Below are 22134 nucleotides of genomic sequence, written 5' to 3' on the forward strand. Positions count from 1 at the left end.
ACCTCACTGTATCATAGACCTTACGCTTACCGGATGTACTGCTAATCCCACGCTCGCCAATGTATTATTTTATGAATGAGGTGCTTATGCTGTGAGCACAAACGTGATGAATATCCGACATATGTCGTACCGAGTCTGACGTTTTGACAACATAGCATATTGCATACACATGAGACGGTAATAGCTGCTCAACGCCTCGAGCAAAGTGAAGGGCCCCACCTCCGCACACCGCTTCCCGTAAACTGCATGCTTATGCAGTCGTCCGGGCAGCCTCAATCCGCCTGCGCGCGACCTGTCGCCGGTTGAGGCCAGAGAGAGATGTCGTTGCGACATCTTTGTCTTTGCTGCGCTCGACCTCGGAGTCGGTTGCGGACAAGATGATCTCGACGTGGCAAGGGTGACCCTGGTAGGGGTTGATGCGACCGTGTGCACGGTATGTGCGGCGGCGGGTTTTCTGGCGAAGTGGACGATTATAAGCGCCCCGTCAATGATCTGAGAACATAACTGCAGCTTACGGGTGCCTGCTGCACAACAATGTTCTTGATGTAAAGATCTTCGAGCTCCAGGTTTTTCGCGTCAGCATTCGATTCTGCGTTCTTGAGGAGGCGTAGGATGAAGCGGACAGACTTCTCGGGCCAGCGACCTATTGTGGAGGTGAGCGGCTCGGCGGGTATAATACTCGGGGCAGGACATACCCTGAGTCGCCTTGAACTGCTTCGCCTGGCTCGCACGTCCAACACCACCCGCAAAGCGACGGAAGGGGATAATCTGCTTGTGTTCCTTCACGTCGCTGAGGTAGGTGTATGCCTTGGTCAGCTTAAGACCTGTGTTCCCGCAACTTTCAGATCCTCGACCTGAACACTGAAACCAAAGCAATCTCACCAGTCAGAGCCGCCGCGACTTCACGCATGTTCTTGAAGTGCGTGCGGAGGTACTCACCCCGAGCACGCGAAGCTGGAGAGATTCCAACATATATGTAAGTCTCCGCTCGTAAAGACGGCATTTCTGGACGCACTCTTCTCGGGGTTGGTGGCGGTAGCGGCGGCGGCGTAACGAACTGCATCAAGAGGCTATTCAGCACGCCGTGCAGCAGCATATCAGGATTATACGCACCCATCTTGAAGTCTTGAAATGTTGGGCCCGGATTCGTAGTATCCTCCCAGGAACTAACGTGAGTGGCTGAACCTTCGCAGCCACAACTGCCTAGTACCCGGAGATTGCCGAGAGGCCTTGCTCGCCAACTCGGATAAGATAAGCGCTTGTCAAGAGATTATTGAGTCCGCTTTCGAAATGCGGTCTATTCTCCCTTCTCATCATGTTCGCGACTGCCGTATGTCTTGTGAGGAGGCTCGAACTTTGCGAATCTAATGAGGCTATCCACTGCTACATCTCATCTTTTGCGATTGAACCCTCAGAGGTACTTGCATCAATACTGGCCATCGTTCATCTGCATGTGTGTCTGGGATGGAGGGCAAACTTCAGCGTGCGATGATAAGCTGCATTCTCGGAACGCCGTATGTTCTCTTATCACGCCTACTTTAGTCATTACAGATCGAAAGCATGCAATCAGTATAAAGCTGCCGCGCGAGGCGATGTTCCAGCGAGTCGGCTTGGCCCCTATATCGACAAACTCGGTTCTTGACGAGTGAAATGGCGAAAACTGAGCTTCCTCTTACCTCTGGGGACGTTGAAAGCGAAGCGAAGCGGCATGAGGTGCAACTTATGACCCCTCCGAAGCCGCGGTCTCGCATTGGTCGTGCTCTGCGACTCATTCTGGTTCTGAGCTGTATTGTGATCCTCACTTCCAAGTTCGACGTCAAAATCACGCCCAAACCATTTGTCTCATTGGCGTCCGCCGCTGGAGATGTCTGTCCTCAAGCTGCACCCCTCGTTCCCACCTCCCCGCTAATGGCAGAGCTCGATGAGGAGTATGCAACGGAGGGGTTCAAGGCGCGTGCAATCAACGCGCTAAGTGGTGCTGTCCAGATCCCGTACGTTGCTCCTTGTCTTCATAAGTACACACATCCGATGGGTTCGACAGTACCCAGATGTGGGACGACCTGGAACCCCCTGGTCAGGATCCGCGCTGGGAAATCTTCAGTGACATGCACGCATATCTTGCGAAAACATTCCCTCTCGTGTACGTCGGTTCGTTTTGATGTCCGCATCTCGACTTACGCCAAATAGTCACTCAACGTTGCGTAAAACTGAGGTGAACATTTACGCCCTTGTCTATCACTGGCAGGGAACGGACCATTCCTTGAAACCCATGCTGTTGACGGCTCACCAAGGTAGGTTTTGTATGTTCGACATGGATGTGATATTAAATCTTTTGATGTGGCAGACGTTGTGCCTGTCGAGCCAGTCACTCTTGACCAGTGGATTCAGCCGCCGTTCTCCGGATACTATGACGGTAGTGCAGCCGGTTTCTCATACAGACTGCTTCTTGCTCATACCTTCCGAAGGTGAATGGATTTGGGGCCGGGGCAGCTGTGACGACAAGCCCGGTCTCATCAGTACCATGTAGTGCATGTCTACTTGGTCCCAGAGCTTCATTTACCAGTCGTACATAGGCTATCCATCGAAAAGCTGTTAGAGAAAGGTTTCCGGCCGAAAAGAAGCATCGTTCTCGCTTATGGCATCGACGAAGAACGCAGCGGAGTATCCGTAGGTGCTCATATGAATTTATTTTCGCTGCGTCGTCTGATATCAGCATAGGGCGCTTCTGCCATTTCCGAATTTCTTCTGAACACGTACGGCGAGGATGCGTTCTCAATCATTGTCGACGAGGGTGGTCAGTTTGATCTCTCGTTTTGATCGCTCTACAGTTCTAAGTTGACTCGTAGGCCACTACACCGTTCGAGGCGATACCATCATGTCCAACCCTGCAGTTGCCGAGAAGGGCAAGTTAAATGCCAAGATAGAGCTTTCCGCTCCCGGTGGTCACTCGAGTGTCCCGCCTCGTCACCCTGTAGGCACTCATGCGTTAGTCGTACAAACGTGGATATTCATCGTCTCGACGGCAGACCATCGGCATGCTCGCCCGCATGATCACAGAGCTCGAAGCCAACCCTCACACGCCACACCTCAACCGTAGTTCCACCTACTATTCTCAGCTGCAATGCCAGGCGCAGCACGACCCAGTGTTCTCTGGCCATTTCAAGAAGCTGATCAAGGACTCGATAGCGAGCGACACGGCCTTGGCTCAGCTGGAGGAGGAGCTCAAGAGCACTGACAGGATGTTCGGACCCCTTGCCGGAACAACACAGGCGGTCGATATTATACATGGTGGCGTAAAGTCTAATGCGCTCCCGGAGAATGCCTATATCATTGTCAACCATAGAATTGACACCATGAGGTTGGTATTCGCCCTGAACCAAGTGCTTTAGGAGCATCGATGCTGAGCGTCGCCCGCGTAGTTCTGTTGCCACAGTCAAGGCGCACGTCGCCGGTACCATTGGCCCTATCGCGCATGCCTTCAACCTTTCTGTGGATGCGTTCGGTGAGCAGTACGGCGACTTGAAGAAGGGTAGTGCATTCGGCCATCTCGAGATGGTGGACGCTTACGGCACTGAGCTTGAGCCCGCCCCCGTCACTCCAACTTTTGGGAGCGGTCCCTATGAGCTGCTCGCCGGCACGATCATCAGCTCGCTGGGTACCTCTCCTCGGTCTGACATTCCTAAGAAGGCATTCCTCGCGCCCACTCTCTCTACTGGTAGGTGCCCCTTGAGTTTGGTTGAGTACAGTGCTGACGTAGCGTTTTCCAGGAAACACTGGTACATTCCTACACATTTACTTTGAAACCGGCTTCGATAGCTTACGTTTATATCAGATACCAAGTGGTACTGGAAGCTGACGAAGCACATCTTCCGTTACGGACATGTCAACTCCGGTGATAGTTACAATGGTGCTCACACTGTCAACGAAGGCGAGTCCAAGTGCCATCCGTTTCCGCGCATAAATCTGAGTGAGAAGCATTTGATAGCCATTCGCGCAGAGGGTTTCTTCGAGGTCATCAGATTCCACACGCGTCTCATTCTGAACGGTCATGACTCCTCTCTCCTTGAGTGATGATGTTAATAGAAATGACCAGACGACATTACTTGGAATCTAATACAAAGTAGCATCTTCAGAGTAGCGCGTTCGGCGAGAACGATGTTACATCCAATAGATAATAGGAATGATTACAACTTATTGATACTCATCTTACGTAAGAACGGCTTGCGACTGGCGAAGTCAATCATATCTCTTACATTAACGCCGTGGCCTTGACCTGAACGGTATACCGGATATAACCCCGCGCGCGAGCTCAGATGTGGTCCGCCTAAGACACTGCACCCTTCTTCGTCGATTTCATTCTATCACCCGCTGACTACCGCCGCTATGCCTGATATTGTAGTTGTCCATCAATTGAGCAACGGTTTGGCCGTGCCGCGCCCCGGGGATGCGGGAGTATCAATGAACTCCAACTTGAGCGGGCTCTCAGGGCCTACCTTGGTCCATAGCAGTTTGAGAACGGTGATTGGGCAGTCAGAGCGTGCTGGACCAGATTCACTGGTTGCGAAGGAGGAAGACCCTGTGAGTCCAGCCACAAATTGGCTATAAGTCTTTACCTCATGTCTATTGCAGCTTCAGATCTTGAACGATGAGCTCAAGGTTGCCAATGCTATCAAGGAGGGAGCGGAGAACATGCTCCAGGTGCCTCTGACAGTGCGTCGTGTCATTGTATTTTCGTGGATGTCTGTTCCGACATGTCAATGTAGGATGCGCTGCGAGTACAGGTGGAGACCGAGCTCGAGAATGCGAAGAACCAAATCAGTGCACTCACTAAGACGATTGAGACGCGTAAGCATTCGTACATTGCGGTTTGATATGTTGACTTAAGCCACACGACCAGACTCGTCACGAGGGACTCGTAAGAAGAGCAATGAATCCTCGAAAGGCAGATTCGGGTTCGGTAGACCACCTGCTCTACGTCCGAAACGGCCATCTGACGCTGCGGACCGAGGTGAATTAGACATCACGAAACTCACAGAAGATACTTCTAATATCGATCACAGACGATTTCCGATTTGCTATGCAGCAAGCCGTTTCTACACTTACTACTCTAGCGTCGTTGACCCGACACCCTGCTGTAACAAAGTCTCCCGCGTCCTTGTCTCCCTCGGCTTCTCCGTCAGGCTCCAATTTGTCCAAACCGACGGTCATGGACATCGTCGAGTTGGATCGCGCTAGAGTGAATGCAATGACCAGCCTCGTTGGTTTACTCCAGCGCAATCTTCGCGTCCGATATGAATTAGATATTGCTGGAGTGGTTCAAGCGTGAGCGATGCGTCACTCGAGCTGGCAATCTGACTAACATCACACGCTAGCGTGTTGCCTTCGCTTTCGGATCGCTCGACCAAATGGTGTCGAGCAACCGCGTACAGGCTCATCAGACATGCACTGGTAGATGCGCATACGGTGGAGCGTCTTCGGGAGCAAAAGCTCGATTGGTACATTATTAAGTGAGTGCGCAAGTACGACTCCCGCGTCATACTAAGCATCTGCACCAAGGTCACTTGTTCGAGACAACAAATTCGCGGTAGAGAAAGAACAAGTCATCAAGCTCATCCGCACCATTGTCGAGATCGGATCGCAGCGACGGGTGCCCGACTCCACGGTCGGCTCTGGCGTAGTTCCCCTCTCAACCGCAGTCATGCATGCGCTGATTGCAGTGGCGGAGTCGGTGGACGACCCATTCAGGCCAATATCCATACAGACGCTGACCGAGATATGTGAGTCTCGTCCTTACGATGAAAGAGCGGTTGTGTGAACAGTCATTTCAGTGCTAATCGACATTGACCTCATGGCAAAAACCGGCGGGATACGGACGCTCCTTCACGCTATGGCTGAGGGTCCCCCGGAGATGGCGTCGCTCCTCGCTTCTGCTTTTCTGCATATCGTGGATTCGCCTCGAACAAGAGTGTACCTCCATCCCGGGATTGACCTAGAGGCACGTCCGCGACACAGGCTGTCCCCGGATGGCTTCTGATCTACATGACAGATTGCGCTTTCTGGAGTCATAGATGCATATGGCAAGGGTCCAGAAAATGCAGAGCGGATGCGGGCGTGTGCTCGGCTCATAACATCTATGTTGAAGACATGGAGCGGCGAGTGATCAGTGAATTATAGCATATCATTAAGTTAAAAGTTCATTCAACAGGCCTCATGTACTTCTGCGTGCATGATAAGCTCGCCATCCGCACCTTGATAGATGGGCTTCGAATACCTTCCCTCGAGACACGGGTATGGCAGTTAATCGGAGGTTTCTAACTCAACTGACAAACGTTTAGGAAATCCTCATTGATATGTTCTTTGACCTCTTAAATATCAGGCCGCCTGAATGGCATCAAGCCTTTATCGATGGTCGACGACTAACAAGTAGGTATTTTTGATGCAAACGGAAAGTGTATTCTGGCTTATGATGCGTAGTGTACCGAAAGGCACAGCCCGTGGACCAAAACAAACTTCCTGAACAGAAGCCACCGCCTACTTTGAAAGTCACAGATCAGTACATTGCCCTGCTAATTCAAGTCTTCTCGAGAGCAGGCTTATTGGACGTGCGTTGTCGGTGGTAACAAGTTCGTCACGATTCTGATAGGTGTCAAGGCCTTGACGTCTATGCTAGAAGAGAGCGCCGTCGGATCTATCTTGTCCCGCAAGGCAGTTCTACTGATGGCGGAAGTGTTGCAAACAGCGAACCGCGTACTACCTTTGTCGATTGCGGCGTCGCTACAGGTGAGTCTCCTAGATCATCTATGCAGCCACAAGCACTCATCCATCTCTTAGGCCTTGCCTCACGTGTTCAACCTAGCATCAGAATATACTTCTGGTGAACACCGGATAGTCGGTACCTCAGCACTTTCATCCCTCGACAGTTTCAATCGACACCAGGCACGCATCAATCCACTTGCGGCTGTGGAGAAAGATTGTATCCGACCTAGGTAGCGTACTGAAGTACTTCACAGTGATCGGTTTGTAACATGCTGTGACAGAGCCAATTCTGTTGAAGAGATGTTGCGACGTCCAAGACAGCTGGAGCAGCAGAAGGTTAAGCAAGCATTCGCTATGGATGACAAGACATTCCAGTCCCTCCTGCTGGAGACACAGGTTTGTGCAGAAGGGTCACTTCCTCTTGCATGCGTGGCTTGGCTCTGATGGTTTGTTTAGGTCATGCTCACAAAAGATCTGACAAAGTGGAACCATGATGTTCTTGCTGAGCTCATAGAAGGACCGCTTCTCAACCCTAAGCGAATGGAGGAGGCCATCCGTGTATCGCGGTACATGCGAAAGCTCGTGTCCTTCTTCCATCCGTTCAGCGATCGATTCTCGAAGCTGGCGAAGACCAAGGTCGGGACATCTCATGATGACTTTCCCTGAGCTACTACATCTATGTCTTTTGCCAGGCAAACATCCGTTGGGTCCGGCTGGGATGTGCACTCCTTAATACATTGTTATCGACTAGTGAAGGCATTCGGTTCCTCGCTGAAGACGAGCTGCTGGCCCAGATTGTCAAGGGTTTTGCACAGCTTGATCCTGTGCGCGACTTCGATGTTATATTATAGCCAGCGTGCTGATTCAAGGTTCGACGTAGTTCAACAGCGTACCAACCTCGGAGCCGATCTTCTCGAAGAAACGGATGCAAGAGACTTTGACGTATGGCTATTTCGAGATGCTTGGGGTATTGAGTAAACGCAAAGAGGGCCTCGAGTAACCACCTCATTTATATCTTCATTCATGTTCGATGATGCTCACTGCTCCGTAGGCTCCTCGAGAAATTCAAGCTGTTCACTGCTTTCTACCACCTGAGCGAATTGCGAAGCCGAGAAGACCTCACCAAGGGGATTATTGAAAATTTGGATTATGGCATGTATGTGCTATTTTCTGGTTGACCGCTAAGGGAGCTTGTTAAACTAGTCTTCAGCGACGGGCATTCGCGCATCGTGTTCTCAAAGGCTCTCACTTCAAGTTATAAGGTCGGTACAATTTCTGAAGTCTTCATCTGTCGTTTCAAAGCTCGGTTCACAGCACATACGCCTCTTCGCCACCAATCACTTAGGCTCCCTAATACGTGCCTCGACGACTGCGAACGCGTGGACATTGCGTTTGTTATTGACACAGCTCTACGACCCGGCTTTTGAAGTTCGCGAAGTTGCTGTGCGCTATCTAGAGGAGGCTTGCGAGGCGCCAGATGTCCTGCAAATGGTGGTAGAGATGCAACCCACCCTGGAGCATCTCGGCGAAATGGGACATGCCCTAATGTTGAAGTGAGTCATAACTCTTTCTCTAGTATTACGAGCGCTTAAATGCATGTTGCAGGTTCATGTCGACTCCAACTGGTTTCCGCTTCCTCTACGCTGCTGACTATATTGACCGCGAGATGGACTTGTGGTTCCATGTGAGGCTTTTGCAAATGGTTTGATCGTGGTTTGATCTTGGTCTTTTGTGCAGGAGCGAAACTTACAGTACGCGACATACATGGAAATCTTCCTCGCAAGGGCCTTCAGTGCAGTCAACAACGATGACCAGGAGAAGCCCTTGTCTGTGCTGGTCCTGTTATCGATTATTCGCTTCCTGATCGTCTCTTCATCCCAGAACTCTTGAAGCATCCGTTCCACCACATTTCTATGGCGTCATGGCCAAGACAGAACTAGGGTACCACGTACTTCAAGAGAAGGGGCATTTTGTCGAATTTGCACATTTCATTCGGCAGCATGGCATGGAGTGCTTGGACCACGAGCGCATAATGAAACTTAAGAGTATCCTATGGGCGGTAGTGAGTGGCTTAGCATGTTATCCTCGTGCATAATTTTTGATAACAAAACTTAGGGGAATATAGGGGCTACTGAGGGCGGACTGCCTCTGCTGGAAGAGGAAGAGATCATTCCGGCTATCATGGATATCGCGGAACGCTCATTGGTTCTCTCAGTGCGAGGGTGAGTTTCGCACAGACCACCTGTATTGATGAAATTAACATGGCACTGCAGAACGTGTTTCTTTGTCCTCGGTCTGATCTCATCTACGCCTCAAGGAGCGGAGATATTGGATGACTATCACTGGGAAGCCACACTCTCACCCCTTGGAATGCCGACCGGGCTGTGCGTTCCTGTGGATGTAGACAAATTCACGGACGTAGGTATTCTGATCATCTCCCTTCCTCAATTCTGACTTGGCTGTGACTAGATTCCGTCTTGGGAATGTGTAACCCGGGAAGGGGCAGATGTCATCCGTCTAGAACCTCCGAAATCAGTAGAAGAGACTGAGGTCATGACGGCAATTTACAATCTCGCAAACACAGTCATCGCAAACACGGCGTCACGATCGCTTGCGAAGTGAGTGCCGGCGTTCCAAATTTCCTTCACAGGTGCTGACCTCCACTCCTTCAGGATGAAATCTCTCCCGGAGTATCGCGACATCTTCGGCTCACCCAGCACGCTTTATCGTGCCTTGCATACCATATCGTCACAGAAATATCGGCTGCCGGTCCGCCGATTTATTCTGGACCTCTTTAGCCTGGAGCTGGATACCGAGCTTGCCACTAAGCTATCCGAATGTGCTGACGCCCTACAGATGAAGCCCTCTGCGAAGCCCGCCCGTCCCGGCCTGACCAGGATCATTAGTATGGTCGGTCGCCCCAGCAACAAGCAGCGGGCATCGGACAGTGACGAAGACGACTCCAGTGAGGATCGACAGGCGGTTGTTGCGGAGAGGCGCCCTGTCATGAGTCTTCGTCCTGTCAGCCGTATCGTTGGATTTGAGGAGAACAGTTGATTTGACTGATGCTTGGATAGTGACTCGGTTGTACAGTTGGACTCATACCTATTGATACCCTTGTATTCTCCCCAGAATCTGTGTCACTTGCCATTGTATACCACCCAGTGCATGTACTGTCATATTGCGCTTCAGCTAATCACAATTCCAACGGTGCACAAAGCGAGGTGGCGGATAAGTTGGATACTACCTCAAGCAATGTGTCCGACTTCTGAAATGTTTGCGTGACACGGGGTGTCTGGAACATCAAATAGAACGCTTCATGTACACAAGGACAGTCTACTTCGTGCGAACGATCCTGAGCTTGTTCGGTCTGTAGAGGAAGTTCTCGGAGTAATTCTTGGGAGGGATTCGCTTGACTTCGGGCTCTTGCCTAGTAGAATCGGCGCATGAGCCTGCGTACTAAAATAGCAAGTGGAGATGCATACACGAAGTAATCCCAGCCCTGCTTCTCGGCGAAGTGGACCGCATCCTCCTTTGACCGGAATGACAAGCGCGTGCCCTGCATGTAGTCGGCTCTGGAACGTTGTGAGAACATGTATCAGCGCGAGCACATGTTACTCACGAGCTAGCCCAACCCATAAGGGGATTCTCCCATCTGCCTCCGCCTGGCAAGATATCCCAGTCGATCCGCCAGCGATGAGACTTGCCCGTGCCGCTTTGAGTAGTACTGCGTGTCGGCTGGAAGATCCTCACTGAGCGGTGACGTAGTTCGCCTTGTACGAGGCGCAGCTTGAGTATCCGGCGCCGCAACACGAGGCCTACGACTACTCACCGGGGGCACCACTGAGTATATCGGCGGTTACAACATCCCTCGGGGGGGCAGGGGCGATCTCGGGCTGCTGTTCCTGGGCCTTTGCGGGCGGTGTCTCTGTGCTGAATGCTCTGGCAGCGTTGAAGGCCTTCCCGAGAGGCTGCCTGGGGAGGGCCTGCTTGCAAGCTCGTAGCGCGGACATGGTCGGTGAGGAGATGGCAGCGGTAAGCGCCCAGTACGATGCTGGTCAAACCGAGCCGGCTCGAGCCGAGCCATTGCGATCAAAGCATTTCCGTATGCGGTATCTGATGTTGGACAACCTTCGTCGGCAGAAGTAACCATGGGCTGCTCTCTCACCCTCAGCCTCATACCTCACGCACACCTCTCATGTCCTGAGGATCGCGTGTCTATACTCCCTGTAAAGCCTGAAGGCCGATGGCGACGATCCAGGAGCGGCCATTCTCGAAGAATTACAGGTCCGTATTATGTCCGCTTTTGGACGTGTCAAATACAGGTCCTCAGTTTCTCATCACGGACCAGTGGTCTCATCAACCAGTCTGTGATCGCAGGATGCATCGTCGTAATAGCTATCACATCCCATGAGCTCATGAAGAGAAGACGCCGCGGCAACCCAGGAAATGAGGATAAGCCGGGTAGCGTCGAGTCTTGGGAATTTGGATAGTGCGTCGCGGTGAATTTGTTATGCTACCCACAGGCGCTGATTCAGTGCAGTCTCTATCAAGGCAGATCATGGGCGAGGTAAGTCACATTCCAATTGAAGCTTAGCACTCCTGTTGCAACTAGGTTGCAGGAAACCATCGCCTCTACACTCGCGAGGATGGCCGCTCACTTGGGTCAAAGAAGTGATCAAATTCCCCGAAGAACGTATAAACGAGTTCCGCGGCGTCGACGCGACGTTGTATATTCGTTTCCTTCGCGGCTGCTTCTGGTTCACTCTTCTGCACACCTTGACGACGCTCCCGATTCTGCTGCCTATTCATGTCACTTTCGCTGGCGACTCAGTGCCTCCCAAGTCAATGACCCGGGCATCCATCACGTCCCTGGTTCTCACAGAGAAGGGGCTGTCGTTGCTGTGGATTCATCTGTTGCTCATTATCTGGATCACACTGACATGGTTGTACCTCCTGGTATGGCTTTGCCGTGGAGCATTCCGACTTCGAGCGCAGAATATCGTCGCCACGGCCGACAGAATGGCTTCTGCTGGAGAAAGCATCAACCCCTACGATCATCCGCATCCGCATCCGCAATATCCCTTTCATGTGCACCCATCGCTCGAGAGCGACACCAGGACTCGAGGGATCCGGATGCGCACCGTGATGGTCACGAATGTCCCACCGCTCCTTCGCTCGGAGAAGGACTTGAAGGAATATTTCGAATATTACTTGTCGCGACCGGTCGCAAAGCCCGCTATTGGCGTTACTAGTACAACACCTCCTGGGTTCTTGAACAAGTCTTTTGCCTTCCTACTGAATCAGCTCTCACGAATTCCTGCACACCTACGTCACCCTCGCATCTCCGATCGTAGTGTAAGTGACGTTGCGGAAACGTCTGCAGAGTTCGGTACGTCCGCGTTCTCAACACCAGAGCGGAGCGACACGTCGCCGTCAGTCGAACGAGTCATCCTCGTGAAGAGAATGACTGAGTTGGCATCGTTGCTGGAACGCCGTGAGGAAGTATTGCGCCTTCTGGAGACCGCTCATATCAAGCTGGCCCGAAGAGCTGCAGCGTCCGTCAAGCAAACAATTGCCTTGGAATCAAAGTCTAATGAAGATACAGATTCTCCGACTAGTGAAGGCAGGACGGATGAGGGAGGTGAGAATCGCATGCAGCTCTTGGTCCGTACGTTACGACCGTACCTTGTGCTGCCTAATGCGCAGGAAGAGGCGCCGTTACCTCTCTGGACGCGCTGGACGCAGTGGCTGCATCCCTGGGATTCCACTGCTGACAAGCAGCCGATCAGCGTGCACTCTGAAACGGGCAAGCCCACTGACACGATCTGGGAAGCCCTTCTGAGTCTTCCTCGCAGTACCCTCGACGCATACCAGCCGCTGATACACCTGTCTGCGCTCTTTCGCGGCCGGGCTGTCCCCGCGATAGACTACTACACGGCGAAGCTCGACATCTTGACCTCATTGATTACGGAGAAGCGCGCCAAGGCTGCAAATGGCTATGAGTCGATGTCAACGGCGTTCATCACGTTTGCTGATCCCGCCGATGCGCGAAAAGCGTGCAAATTCCTCGCGGTGCACCCGGCCAACCCGCTGCATTGCTTTGTCACTATGGCTCCAGCCTACGAGGATTTGGATTGGATACGGCTCATGAAGCCGACGTTTAGAGTCGAGGTAGTGTCGTCATTAAGAATCTGAATTGCGTCGGTCTCTCATTGCATTTGCAGTTCGTGAAAGACTGGCTTGTGAATCTTGGCGTCTGGTATGTCCTGCTCATCGTTGCATATATGACAGAGGTACTAACATAGTTTATAGGGGATTCACGGTATTTTGGGTGTTCCCAGTGTCAATTTTCGTCGGTCTTGTATCCATTCAGAACATCAGCACGTTCTTGCCTGGCCTTGTAAGCGCTGCACGTGTCACCGCGCTTTTACCATAATAACAAGATATTCTCTAGGATAACTACCTGAACAAGCATCCTTGGGAGGAAGAGGTTTTACAGTCGTTCGTACCCACCCTTCTGGTCTCCCTCTTGTCTCTCCTGATCCCGCTCATCTTGCGTGAGTCTTGTGCCGTTCGTAAATCTCTGCTTCTATGCTTAACTCTCAGGCAGTCTTGATTGCAAAGAAGGCACATACCATCGCCACGCTGTCCGCCATGCACGACAGGATCATGACACGATACTATAAGTTTCTTGTAGTGAACGTCTTGGTCTTTTTCTGTGTCGGTACGGCAGCACTGCAATCTTTTCTTGTATCCTTCAAGGCGACTTCTGGCTTGAAGGTGATTCAAGTGGTGGCAGATAGTTTTCCCACAGCCGGACCCTTCTATGTTGGATGGTGTTAGTATCTCACCGTATTCCGGCCTTTCTGGTTCTTATGTCCTACGTCAGTGATATTCACAACGGCGATTCACGGGGGGTTCGAGTTGGCTCTATGTAAGGACTTCTTTATCTCTTTGGTGTAATGTCAACCTGCTGATTGGCTTACACATAGTTGGCGTACGTTGCAAGCTCATGATACATGCGGGCTCCCGACTAACCACCAATGTAGCTGCCTCTCATCTTATATCCTTCCACGAAGCGTCAGATAACACCGCGCAAGCGAGCAATTGGCATACGTCCACGCACTTTCAACTATTATTGTGAGCTAACATCTTTGATGGTGGCGGCAGCGAAACACTAATCGCACCACCGATGTAGATTGGCTACCCAATCATGTCTTAGTCATTCATGTTCTTGTAGTTTTTGCTGTGTTGAATCCGTTGGTCATACCGTTTGGTTTCCTATACTATTGTGTGGAGCTAGGTGAGTGCATCTACTACCTAGCTTCACGTCTTTCTATTATTTACATGGTTGGTCTTAGTCGTCATCAAGAACCAGTTAATACATGTATATGCGAAGAACTACGAGAATCATGGACGTACGCTGACGATTCGCATAATACGATATTCTTGTGATGGTGAGCTGCGCAAGCCCTGCGCTAAGAACCACGCTGATCAGTAGACCCCCCCTCTTTCAGGCTTGATGCTTGCTCAGGTACGCAATACTACTTTGTGACCGTGCTGTGATTTGACTGTTTGCCATCAGGTCGTCTTTCTAGCGTACATGGTTGTCCTGAAGAAGCAAGCTAATGTCGCCGTGTCAGCGGTCTTGGTAGCCTTGACAGCTATTGTGAAGCTTCTGTATGTTGTTGCAATTGACCATAAATCTTGGTTCTGACCGAAGTCGTACAGGTTGACGCGTCTCTGTCGTGCTCGCTTTGAGCGCGATGACATGCTGGAGGCGGAAATTATCTGTGGCACAGGCATTGCGCCTGAAGCTCTCCTCGACGAAGCGCAGCCAATCGAGAAGACCCCGACAGAAATGGACCCTGTGAAACTGCTCAGTCCCCACCACAATACGACAAGGACGTTGCCGGCGCGGGGTCCTTGGGGATTGCCTACGAGGATCGACGACGGATATGCGACAATTCCGCGACGACCGCATGACCGCATGCAACGTGGTCCTAACCCATTCGCCTCTCAGGACCCTGAATGCGCTGCTGAAGAGATATTGCCGGAGAAGACCATGGCCCTAACCATTTCGACTATACCGTTGCCCCGAGACCGTTCGGAAGACAACCAAAGCAGTCACAGTCGGCCAAACCGAGCGTCTGCACCATCTGCATCGGTCACACCTCATGTGGCGCATCCAGCGTGGGACGACGAGTCCTGTCCAGATCGTCCATATGAAAACCCCTATTACGCACGCGCAATCCACGAGGAACTCTGGCTGCCTCGGGATCCTCTAGGCCTGCTTAACCTTGACGATACAGTCAATCTCCGTCTCTCATTAACCACCCAACCCGGGTCGGGAAGGCTGGGCGCATGGAGAGAAGACGAATTCTTGGCGTCAGGTCTCTCGACATTCATGGGCAGCGTGGATCGCAACCGAGCTGCATCTGTTGACGGGGCACCAACCAGAAGGCTGCTCGGTGTTGAGCAGATCGACCTGCCATCAAGTATCTTATCGCGTTTAGAGTCCGTCGATGCGGACCTCGACACGGAGCTTGAGCCTCCCCATCCAAGGAGGTCAATCGCATGTGGACGGCGCCACGCTAGCCTCGGTGGCCGGCCTGCGTCGTTAGAATTCGGTCTCGAGCACCCAGGCAATGTTGCGACGAATCGTGCATCCGGCTGGCGCTCCTTCTCTATGAACGTACCGCATTCTAGGCGGCTAAATTCCTCGTTTTTCACGGTGACCAGCGGCGACCGTCAGCTCCGTTCTGTATCTCTCGACAGCTCGCGTGAGAGTAGACATCTGCGCTCGATGTCGACCACCGCGATCCCCCTTGGGCAGGTCGTACCAGAGCGCTGTTCTAGTCCAGAAACGACTGGAGCCGAAGGCATCGTCTCTCTGCGGGAGGCCGTTGTCGAGGAAGCTATCGTAGAGGAAGAGGTGGCAGCTCAGGAACGCCTACTGCAAGAAGAGGCTGAGGAAGAACAAGCTGAGGAACATCGATCATGGTGGACTTCGTGGATGTTCTACGGCCGGCGATAACTCGTCGAAAAACCCATCTACTTGCTGCAGAAGCAGTCATCGTCGTTTTTGGCTATCCAGTGGGTGCGTCTCATGTAACACCAGGTGTCTCGCGCATTGGTTCTCTTTCTATACCCTGGTACCTGTATATACCCTTCATGTTGGATCTCTGAACATCTCATTCACACACCTGGTATTTTGATCGTTTCGTGCAGTGATGCAATATTTTCGTCTTGCATTACTTTGAATACTACAGCCGCACCGAGCGCGGCAGGCGTGCGGTTAGTTACTCAAGTGTCAAGATCCATGATCAAGATGCGATCGGGGCGACAGCCACCGCGCCTGTGATTCCTGGTTTCTCCCCCTCCCCCTCCCACTTTCCTCTTTCTTTCTCGCACATCGCCGAAAGCAGACTGGTGCAACCCTGTCTGGCATCTATATTCTCGTCTAACGCACCTTTGGCCTTAATGTCTACATCTCTGTCACTAGCTGAAGAAGCTAATCTGCGACTAGTACCTTCCATTGGTACAAACATGTCGCCCCTATCTCTGACAGACTTCATATCAAGGTGACTTCGCTATCTAATTACCCGTTCAGAAAGATTCACGTAGCCCCAAGCCTTGAAACACTCTGTGCAGGAATCGTTGCTCCTGCTGGATCCATCGGCGTAACTCGACCCGTTATCGAAGACCAGATTCAGAGGCACGCCCTAGTCACCAACCGTCTCAGAAGACAGCTGAACGCTCAGTTTGTACCGATCAATAAACTTCCACCGGAGATCCTTACGGAAATTCTCCTTGCGTATGTCGAGGAGTTCAAATTGTCCTTTGACGAGCGAATGTCCAGTAAATATTGGAAGTGGACAGCAGCGCTCTCAGTATGCTCGTATTGGCGAGAAGTAGCCCTCAGCAGTCCCCGCCTCTGGAGCTTCGTGGCGGTCACGTGCAACGGTGAATGGATGTCGCAGGTCCTGCAAAGGGCTAAAAGCACACCTCTGATCGTTGTCGGACGGCTGGACGGCGTAACAAGCTTCAAGGACTATGAAGCCTTAGAGCTTGTCATGCAACAACTACCACATATACGTTCCCTACACCTTCATACCGAAGGCCATATCCTGGAGGATATACTCGCGAAAACGGGTCGATCTGGGAATAGGTTAAGAAGCCTGTGCATCGCTGCCAATTCGCTCAGCAATGTCTATCGGCCGACACCACCACCCAGCCTCCTTATCAGCGGGCAATTCGAGTGCTTGGAGCGCCTCGAGATTAAGGAGGTCCCTTTACCACGGAAGGTGACCAGCTCCCTTGCGTCGCTCAAGCATCTTAAGGTTACCCAGGCTCGAGATGCCCGATTATCACCTCTCTCAGACGTGCTCTCAGTATTAGAGCAGCTGCCTCTTTTACAGACATTAGAGCTTAACGCCTACCTGTGGCTGACGGAACACGACCACGCAGCAACGATCTCCAGCCCGTGGGAGGTGACGCTGCCCAAGCTCAGGACGATATCCCTGACAGCGAGAACGAAAGATTGCGTCGCCCTTCTGGGGTGCTTATCCCTTTCCCAAGGCGTCGTCTACTCACTCCGCTGCATGGGAATGGATCAGTGGGAAGAGCTCGCAAAAACACTTACATCGAAGCTTTCTGGAAAGCAGATACTAGCCTTCTCCGTCAAGTCCGGACTCAAGGACTCCCTAGAAAGCCAGTCAACTACACGGATATGTGGATCATTCACCGACTCACTAGGCTCTCCCGACACTGGTGCAGAACCCGAGCAGTTCGCGTTCAAGGTCACCGTCGATACACCGTTTCGTCAGGAGATCACGAACCTCGTAGCAACATTCTGTGCACAGATGCCACTCTCGGCCGTCAAACAGCTGGAAGTATCATCGCTTGAGCTATCGTCGAATATGTGGTGCTTAGCCTTCGGGCAGATCACCTCCTTGGACAAGCTTGTCGTGTCCGGGCCGGCTTTCAAGGATCTCTCGCCGGCGCTGCGTACGGCTGACAGCCATCACGGAACAGCTGTAGACGGGCGGAAGCACTTCTTCTTGCACGACATAGCCACCCTCCATTTGCACAACGCTCGTTTCGCTGATCTTCGGGACCATCAGGATCCGGAAGAATCCCTTATGGGCTTCTACGCAGAGGATCTGGAGATGTCGCTCAAGGAGCGACAAGAGCACGATTCGAATATCGAGCGTCTCGTGCTTACGCAAACTATCAATCTATGGGATGACGATTTCCATGCGCTCGAGGCTCTTGTGGGAAATGCAATGTGGCAGGGCACCAACGATGACGAACCCATCGAAGATAACCTTTGGGCTGGGTTTGACGGAGGGGAAACGGACGAAGAAGATGAGGAACACGAAAATCTCATAGATGAGAATGAGCACATCATGCCTCTCCTCCCCTTCGAGGACGAAATTGAGGACGGGATTTTTGATGGCCCAGATGCCAACGATGCCATCCTTTTCGGAATCGGTTGGCCGTGAGGGACGGCCAGGGCATCTCTGCAAATGGTGCGTCGTCATATAAGCCCTGGCATGTTCCGTCCCCTTACTTGACCTTGCGCATTGCAGATAGCATCAAGCGTCCGTGAACGATTATCGCAAATATCTCTATACTAGCATTATAGATATCACAAAAATAATGTTCAGAAATCTTCGCACTTTGAATTATCGAAAATATCCCTATCTTAGCACTCTAGATATTATGTAGGCCACAAAAATACTGTATAGAAATTATCTCACTTTGCACGATGTATGATACTGCATAATAGCACACATGGAAGCAAAAGACCGGTGGTGTCCACCGTCTCGACAATCACACAACTCCCGCCTCAGTCGGGCGTCTAATTCGCCACTGCGACTCATGTGGATACTTACGTGGTGTTTGCACGATGTCGACCCAACTGTTAGCTGACTTCCCTGAGCTCTCTCACTTATCGTGAGCTACACTTTTCTATGAAACAATAGTCGCTTAGATAAGAGTGAACCTACAGACGAGATGACCTACAAGAACTTCTTGTCGACCCAGTCTACTTCCAAGCTCTGTTTCATTCACTAAACCAAGTGAAGGCTTTATACCAGGCCCAGGCAGAGCTGGGAAATGCTAACGATACGATCGCGAGTATGTACTCCGGTTGTTACTACCTGCAGTAGCGTCCTAAGCAGCCTCCAGAGAACAACCTCACGCTGCAGGATTCGCTTTACCAACTCAGAAGTGAGACGCAAGAGGCGTTCAATGAGGCGAAGGACCTTGAGGCGAAGTGGAAAGAAGTAGAGAAGGAACAGAGAGAGGTTTATCAGGTTTGTCCTCTCACGACTATGTCGGAGGTCGTCACTTGAAGCGCGAATAGCGTTTCACCCCTCAATTCCTCCTCATGCGCCTGAGACACGCCACGACTGCGCAAGACGACCTCTCAGAGGCTCGAGCAACCGAGTTCGTACAAGCGTCATCAGTTGAGCCCAATGTTGCAAGCGCGAACAGCAAGGACATCGACGATTTCGTGCGGGAGTTCAAGGAGCTTAGGAAGGTATACCACAAGCGCGTCATGTGGGGTGATCGCTGGGCAGCAGGGCAAGTTACCTGGAGGGACGAATAGCGTGAACATGGCTATTCGCATCGCTTGCGATGGCAGCCTGCATCAGTGTGCATTTCCATTTATTCTAGCAGGAATATCGGAGCCAAGGATATTAGTATATCTACCCTCCAGTAACAAGACAATATAACGCAGCGCACGCTGGAGCCCACACCATGGGAGTTTCAGGCTTTGTGAATTGATTATCATAACGAGTGTGAGTATGTATGTACGTACGGAATAAACAAGCGTGCTAGAACCTAAGCATGGTATATACGGCCACAAAATTAATGCGTCTAGTAATTTCATATAACATCCAAATGCGTGTGCAGCAGACGACGTTAGGTCAGGGAGAAGATAAGAAGGAGGGGACGACGCGAGTTGGTTCCTGCATGACACGCAAGACCTACCGATCTCTAATAACAGCCAGTCCGTGGAATAGTGTGATTGTATGCTCTGAATAGACCAGACAGCTGAGGGCACATACTGTCCCGCAAGAACGTTCTCCGCTTCCCAGCGGTCGCTGCACGGCGCGCGATCAAACAGCTGAACCTCTTAAGAGGCACTCCCGCTGCATGACGTGCCTTTACGAGAGTAATCACATCCTGGATATACTCGGCGCTGTGAGCGTTATCCATCACGTATGTCCCGTATTCGCTGCCGAGAGCGATGTGTTCCAGGTTGGGCAGCAGCGTCTCCGCCGCGAATACCTCAGAATGAAGGTCGGCAAGGCCTTTTAAGAAGTGGCTGACGTGACACCCGTCGAGGATCAGATGCTTGATGCTTGGAAAGAGCGTCAGAAAAGGCCCGAGACGCCTCCCAAGTATGAGGGGGGAGGAATCCTCCGAAATGTGCAGCTTGAGCGAGCGCAGCTTGGGAAACCTGCCGTTCATGCTGTTGCCGTCGCGCAGCGCATCCACGTACCGTCCAGCGGTCTCGTCACGGATGATTTCCATTTCTTCGATGTGGAGCTCCTCGAGGTTGGGCGCGTGCAGCTGTCGGAGGATCGTGTCGTTTTGATAGCAATCGCCGACCTGTAACGTCTTGAGAGCAGGAAAGTGAAGCGGAGCATGTGCCACAAACGCGTAGCTGGACCGGATAGATAGGTGTGTCAACAGAGGTGAAGAGAGCGCGAGGGGTCCAAGATCGGACAGCGTCCACGCTGCACTCGCGACAGCGAACGAGCGCAATGCGGGTAGAGGCTGGCCTTTTGACAGTGTGAAGCAGCATCTATACAAATGCACGTGCCGGAGACGCGGCGCACCACCTGGAAAGGGTCGAGGGTACATGTCCTTACTGCCAGGGACGAGCATCTTTGCGATAGGGCGCCTAACATCGAGGACCTCCAAAGCCACAGCAAACAGAGCAGGCTGTGCCAACTTCGTCAAGATCAGCCTGATGACGTCCTCAAATGGAGACTCGACGTGCAATTCGCGCCATCGAAGCAGATGAAGCAGGAGTTTGTCCATAACATCGGACAACGAGTCCAGGGAGATCGCACGAGCAGCCACAGGTAGAGCAATAGACAAGTCAATAGGGCGGGTACGAGACCTTTCCAGATACCTGGATATCATTGCAGGCGTAGTTGAGGGGCCGACGCGTATCGTGGTCCATAAGCGCGAACAATCGAGCGCCACAGAGCGCCAGCGACGCGACACGCCCACCACCACGTCTTGAAGCGGGTTGCCACAAGTACACCGTCGGAGTCTAGGCACGTCCTCTGTGGGCTCCTGGTTGCACACGTTGCAACGACTCTCATCACATCCAAAGAGGAAAATGGCCTCCAGGATTTCATCCGGAAGGAAGTCAATCGAGACGTGACGGCCAGTTAAGACGCACGGAGAGGGTTTTGATGGCCGATATAGCCTGCGGATCAAGCGCTGTATGCGAAAAGGTCGTGTCAGCGACTCGGGGGCGATGATGCAGATACGTACCATGGACTGTAGCAACATTTTAAACCTATCTCCGTGTTTCCTCAGTGCTGATATCATCGTGGGCGATCATAAATGGTGGTAGCTGTCTCCAGGAGCCGCAGTAGCCCTTCATATACTGCCTCAGCCACATTCACGCCTGATGCGGGATTCCTCGCTTTGACGACGTAGTTGAGTACTTCCTGTCAAGTTCAGCACCAATTTGTAATAGGACAGCGATAGTGGCCAACGCCATGGTAACAGGACAAATTTCGAAGACAGACTTACACCACCAGCTCATTGAATGAAACACGGGCATCAATTTAGAACACCGCACTGCTAGAAGAGTGGCTACATTTCAAGCGTAGTCGCGCCGCTTGATGCAAGCCTAAACTGGAAAGACGATAAGCACTGGGTAGACAATTGTTTGTGGCACGCAGATTGGGAGTGGCGGCGCTATTTAGAGAGAGGAGACTTACTAGGTGGCGCAAGGCGCCAATCAGACGTTGGGCGTTTAACAAGAGTCGGTGTGGCCTGCGCCAACGATCGATGCCCTGAGTGCAGGAGCTGATACGACCCTCCGCTCAGCATAACTATGATGTTTGAGGTGCGAGTAAATGTAGATGTGGTCCACCTCTGGATAAGCAAAAACACTCTGCATTCTCGAAGCAGAAACTCATTGTCAAGGCAGCTGCTATTCGTAGTATGCATTATTGGGCTGAGAACAGTTCTGAGCACATATTCCAACCAAATTCCGATTATCGAGACAACGCCTTGTACATATGCCAAGGCGACAATGGTAACTCTCACCAAACCGAGGCACACTTATGACGCAGCATGACTCACCTTGCCTTGCATATTCGGCACAAG

The 22134-nt window shown here is 51.9% G+C and overlaps 8 protein-coding genes across 8 annotated transcripts; 5 read left to right on the forward strand and 3 right to left on the reverse strand.

The window, feature by feature from the left end:
* Positions 1 to 250: 250 nt before the first annotated feature.
* POSPLADRAFT_1035422 (hypothetical protein) lies at positions 251 to 1117 on the reverse strand (the record flags this gene model as incomplete). The annotated part of the gene is made up of 6 exons (XM_024477085.1): positions 251 to 454; positions 516 to 643; positions 696 to 854; positions 883 to 954; positions 1016 to 1057; positions 1114 to 1117. The coding sequence occupies 6 exons, from the start codon at positions 1115 to 1117 to the stop codon at positions 251 to 253; spliced, it is 609 nt and encodes a 202-aa protein (XP_024336727.1).
* Positions 1118 to 1650: 533 nt separating this feature from the next.
* Positions 1651 to 4114, forward strand: POSPLADRAFT_1048385 (hypothetical protein; the record flags this gene model as incomplete). The annotated part of the gene is made up of 13 exons (XM_024479497.1): positions 1651 to 1713; positions 1810 to 1991; positions 2042 to 2140; positions 2188 to 2291; positions 2345 to 2416; positions 2466 to 2523; positions 2574 to 2667; positions 2719 to 2794; positions 2847 to 2971; positions 3027 to 3358; positions 3420 to 3715; positions 3833 to 3938; positions 4084 to 4114. The coding sequence occupies 13 exons, from the start codon at positions 1651 to 1653 to the stop codon at positions 4112 to 4114; spliced, it is 1638 nt and encodes a 545-aa protein (XP_024336728.1).
* A 269-nt stretch (positions 4115 to 4383) lies between these two features.
* POSPLADRAFT_1048396 (hypothetical protein) lies at positions 4384 to 9813 on the forward strand (the record flags this gene model as incomplete). The annotated part of the gene is made up of 28 exons (XM_024479499.1): positions 4384 to 4578; positions 4630 to 4710; positions 4764 to 4845; positions 4898 to 5008; positions 5061 to 5322; positions 5373 to 5507; positions 5557 to 5777; positions 5829 to 5995; positions 6047 to 6152; positions 6206 to 6288; positions 6336 to 6423; positions 6475 to 6602; positions 6652 to 6780; positions 6832 to 6986; positions 7038 to 7152; positions 7213 to 7392; positions 7449 to 7580; positions 7637 to 7752; positions 7808 to 7912; positions 7967 to 8018; positions 8071 to 8309; positions 8362 to 8440; positions 8494 to 8582; positions 8638 to 8818; positions 8872 to 8978; positions 9030 to 9174; positions 9226 to 9374; positions 9429 to 9813. 28 exons carry the CDS (start codon positions 4384 to 4386, stop codon positions 9811 to 9813), a joined length of 4017 nt encoding a protein of 1338 aa, XP_024336729.1.
* A 279-nt stretch (positions 9814 to 10092) lies between these two features.
* Positions 10093 to 10769, reverse strand: POSPLADRAFT_1059230 (hypothetical protein; the record flags this gene model as incomplete). The annotated part of the gene is made up of 4 exons (XM_024481133.1): positions 10093 to 10186; positions 10242 to 10331; positions 10379 to 10529; positions 10589 to 10769. 4 exons carry the CDS (start codon positions 10767 to 10769, stop codon positions 10093 to 10095), a joined length of 516 nt encoding a protein of 171 aa, XP_024336730.1.
* A 233-nt stretch (positions 10770 to 11002) lies between these two features.
* On the forward strand, positions 11003 to 15127 carry POSPLADRAFT_1083941 (hypothetical protein; the record flags this gene model as incomplete). Its single annotated transcript, XM_024483021.1, has 15 exons — positions 11003 to 11043; positions 11108 to 11248; positions 11300 to 11326; positions 11379 to 12930; positions 12984 to 13018; positions 13072 to 13159; positions 13214 to 13316; positions 13370 to 13597; positions 13649 to 13716; positions 13809 to 13899; positions 13958 to 14062; positions 14121 to 14216; positions 14277 to 14293; positions 14345 to 14439; positions 14491 to 15127. Coding segments are annotated over 15 exons (3324 nt in total), but the record flags the coding sequence as incomplete, so codon positions are not given.
* A 1181-nt stretch (positions 15128 to 16308) lies between these two features.
* On the forward strand, positions 16309 to 18266 carry POSPLADRAFT_1059232 (hypothetical protein; the record flags this gene model as incomplete). Its single annotated transcript, XM_024481134.1, has 2 exons — positions 16309 to 16343; positions 16394 to 18266. 2 exons carry the CDS (start codon positions 16309 to 16311, stop codon positions 18264 to 18266), a joined length of 1908 nt encoding a protein of 635 aa, XP_024336732.1.
* Positions 18267 to 18673: 407 nt separating this feature from the next.
* On the forward strand, positions 18674 to 19512 carry POSPLADRAFT_1075391 (hypothetical protein; the record flags this gene model as incomplete). The annotated part of the gene is made up of 4 exons (XM_024482809.1): positions 18674 to 18720; positions 18776 to 18903; positions 18955 to 19082; positions 19133 to 19512. The coding sequence occupies 4 exons, from the start codon at positions 18674 to 18676 to the stop codon at positions 19376 to 19378; spliced, it is 549 nt and encodes a 182-aa protein (XP_024336733.1). The 3' UTR covers positions 19379 to 19512.
* Positions 19513 to 19760: 248 nt separating this feature from the next.
* On the reverse strand, positions 19761 to 21306 carry POSPLADRAFT_1048390 (hypothetical protein; the record flags this gene model as incomplete). The annotated part of the gene is made up of 5 exons (XM_024479498.1): positions 19761 to 19810; positions 19842 to 20561; positions 20652 to 20917; positions 21053 to 21234; positions 21289 to 21306. The coding sequence occupies 5 exons, from the start codon at positions 21304 to 21306 to the stop codon at positions 19761 to 19763; spliced, it is 1236 nt and encodes a 411-aa protein (XP_024336734.1).
* Positions 21307 to 22134: the final 828 nt, after the last annotated feature.

This window comes from Postia placenta (assembly GCF_002117355.1).
Source record: "Postia placenta MAD-698-R-SB12 unplaced genomic scaffold POSPLAscaffold_11, whole genome shotgun sequence".
NCBI lineage: Eukaryota > Fungi > Basidiomycota > Agaricomycetes > Polyporales > Adustoporiaceae > Rhodonia > Rhodonia placenta.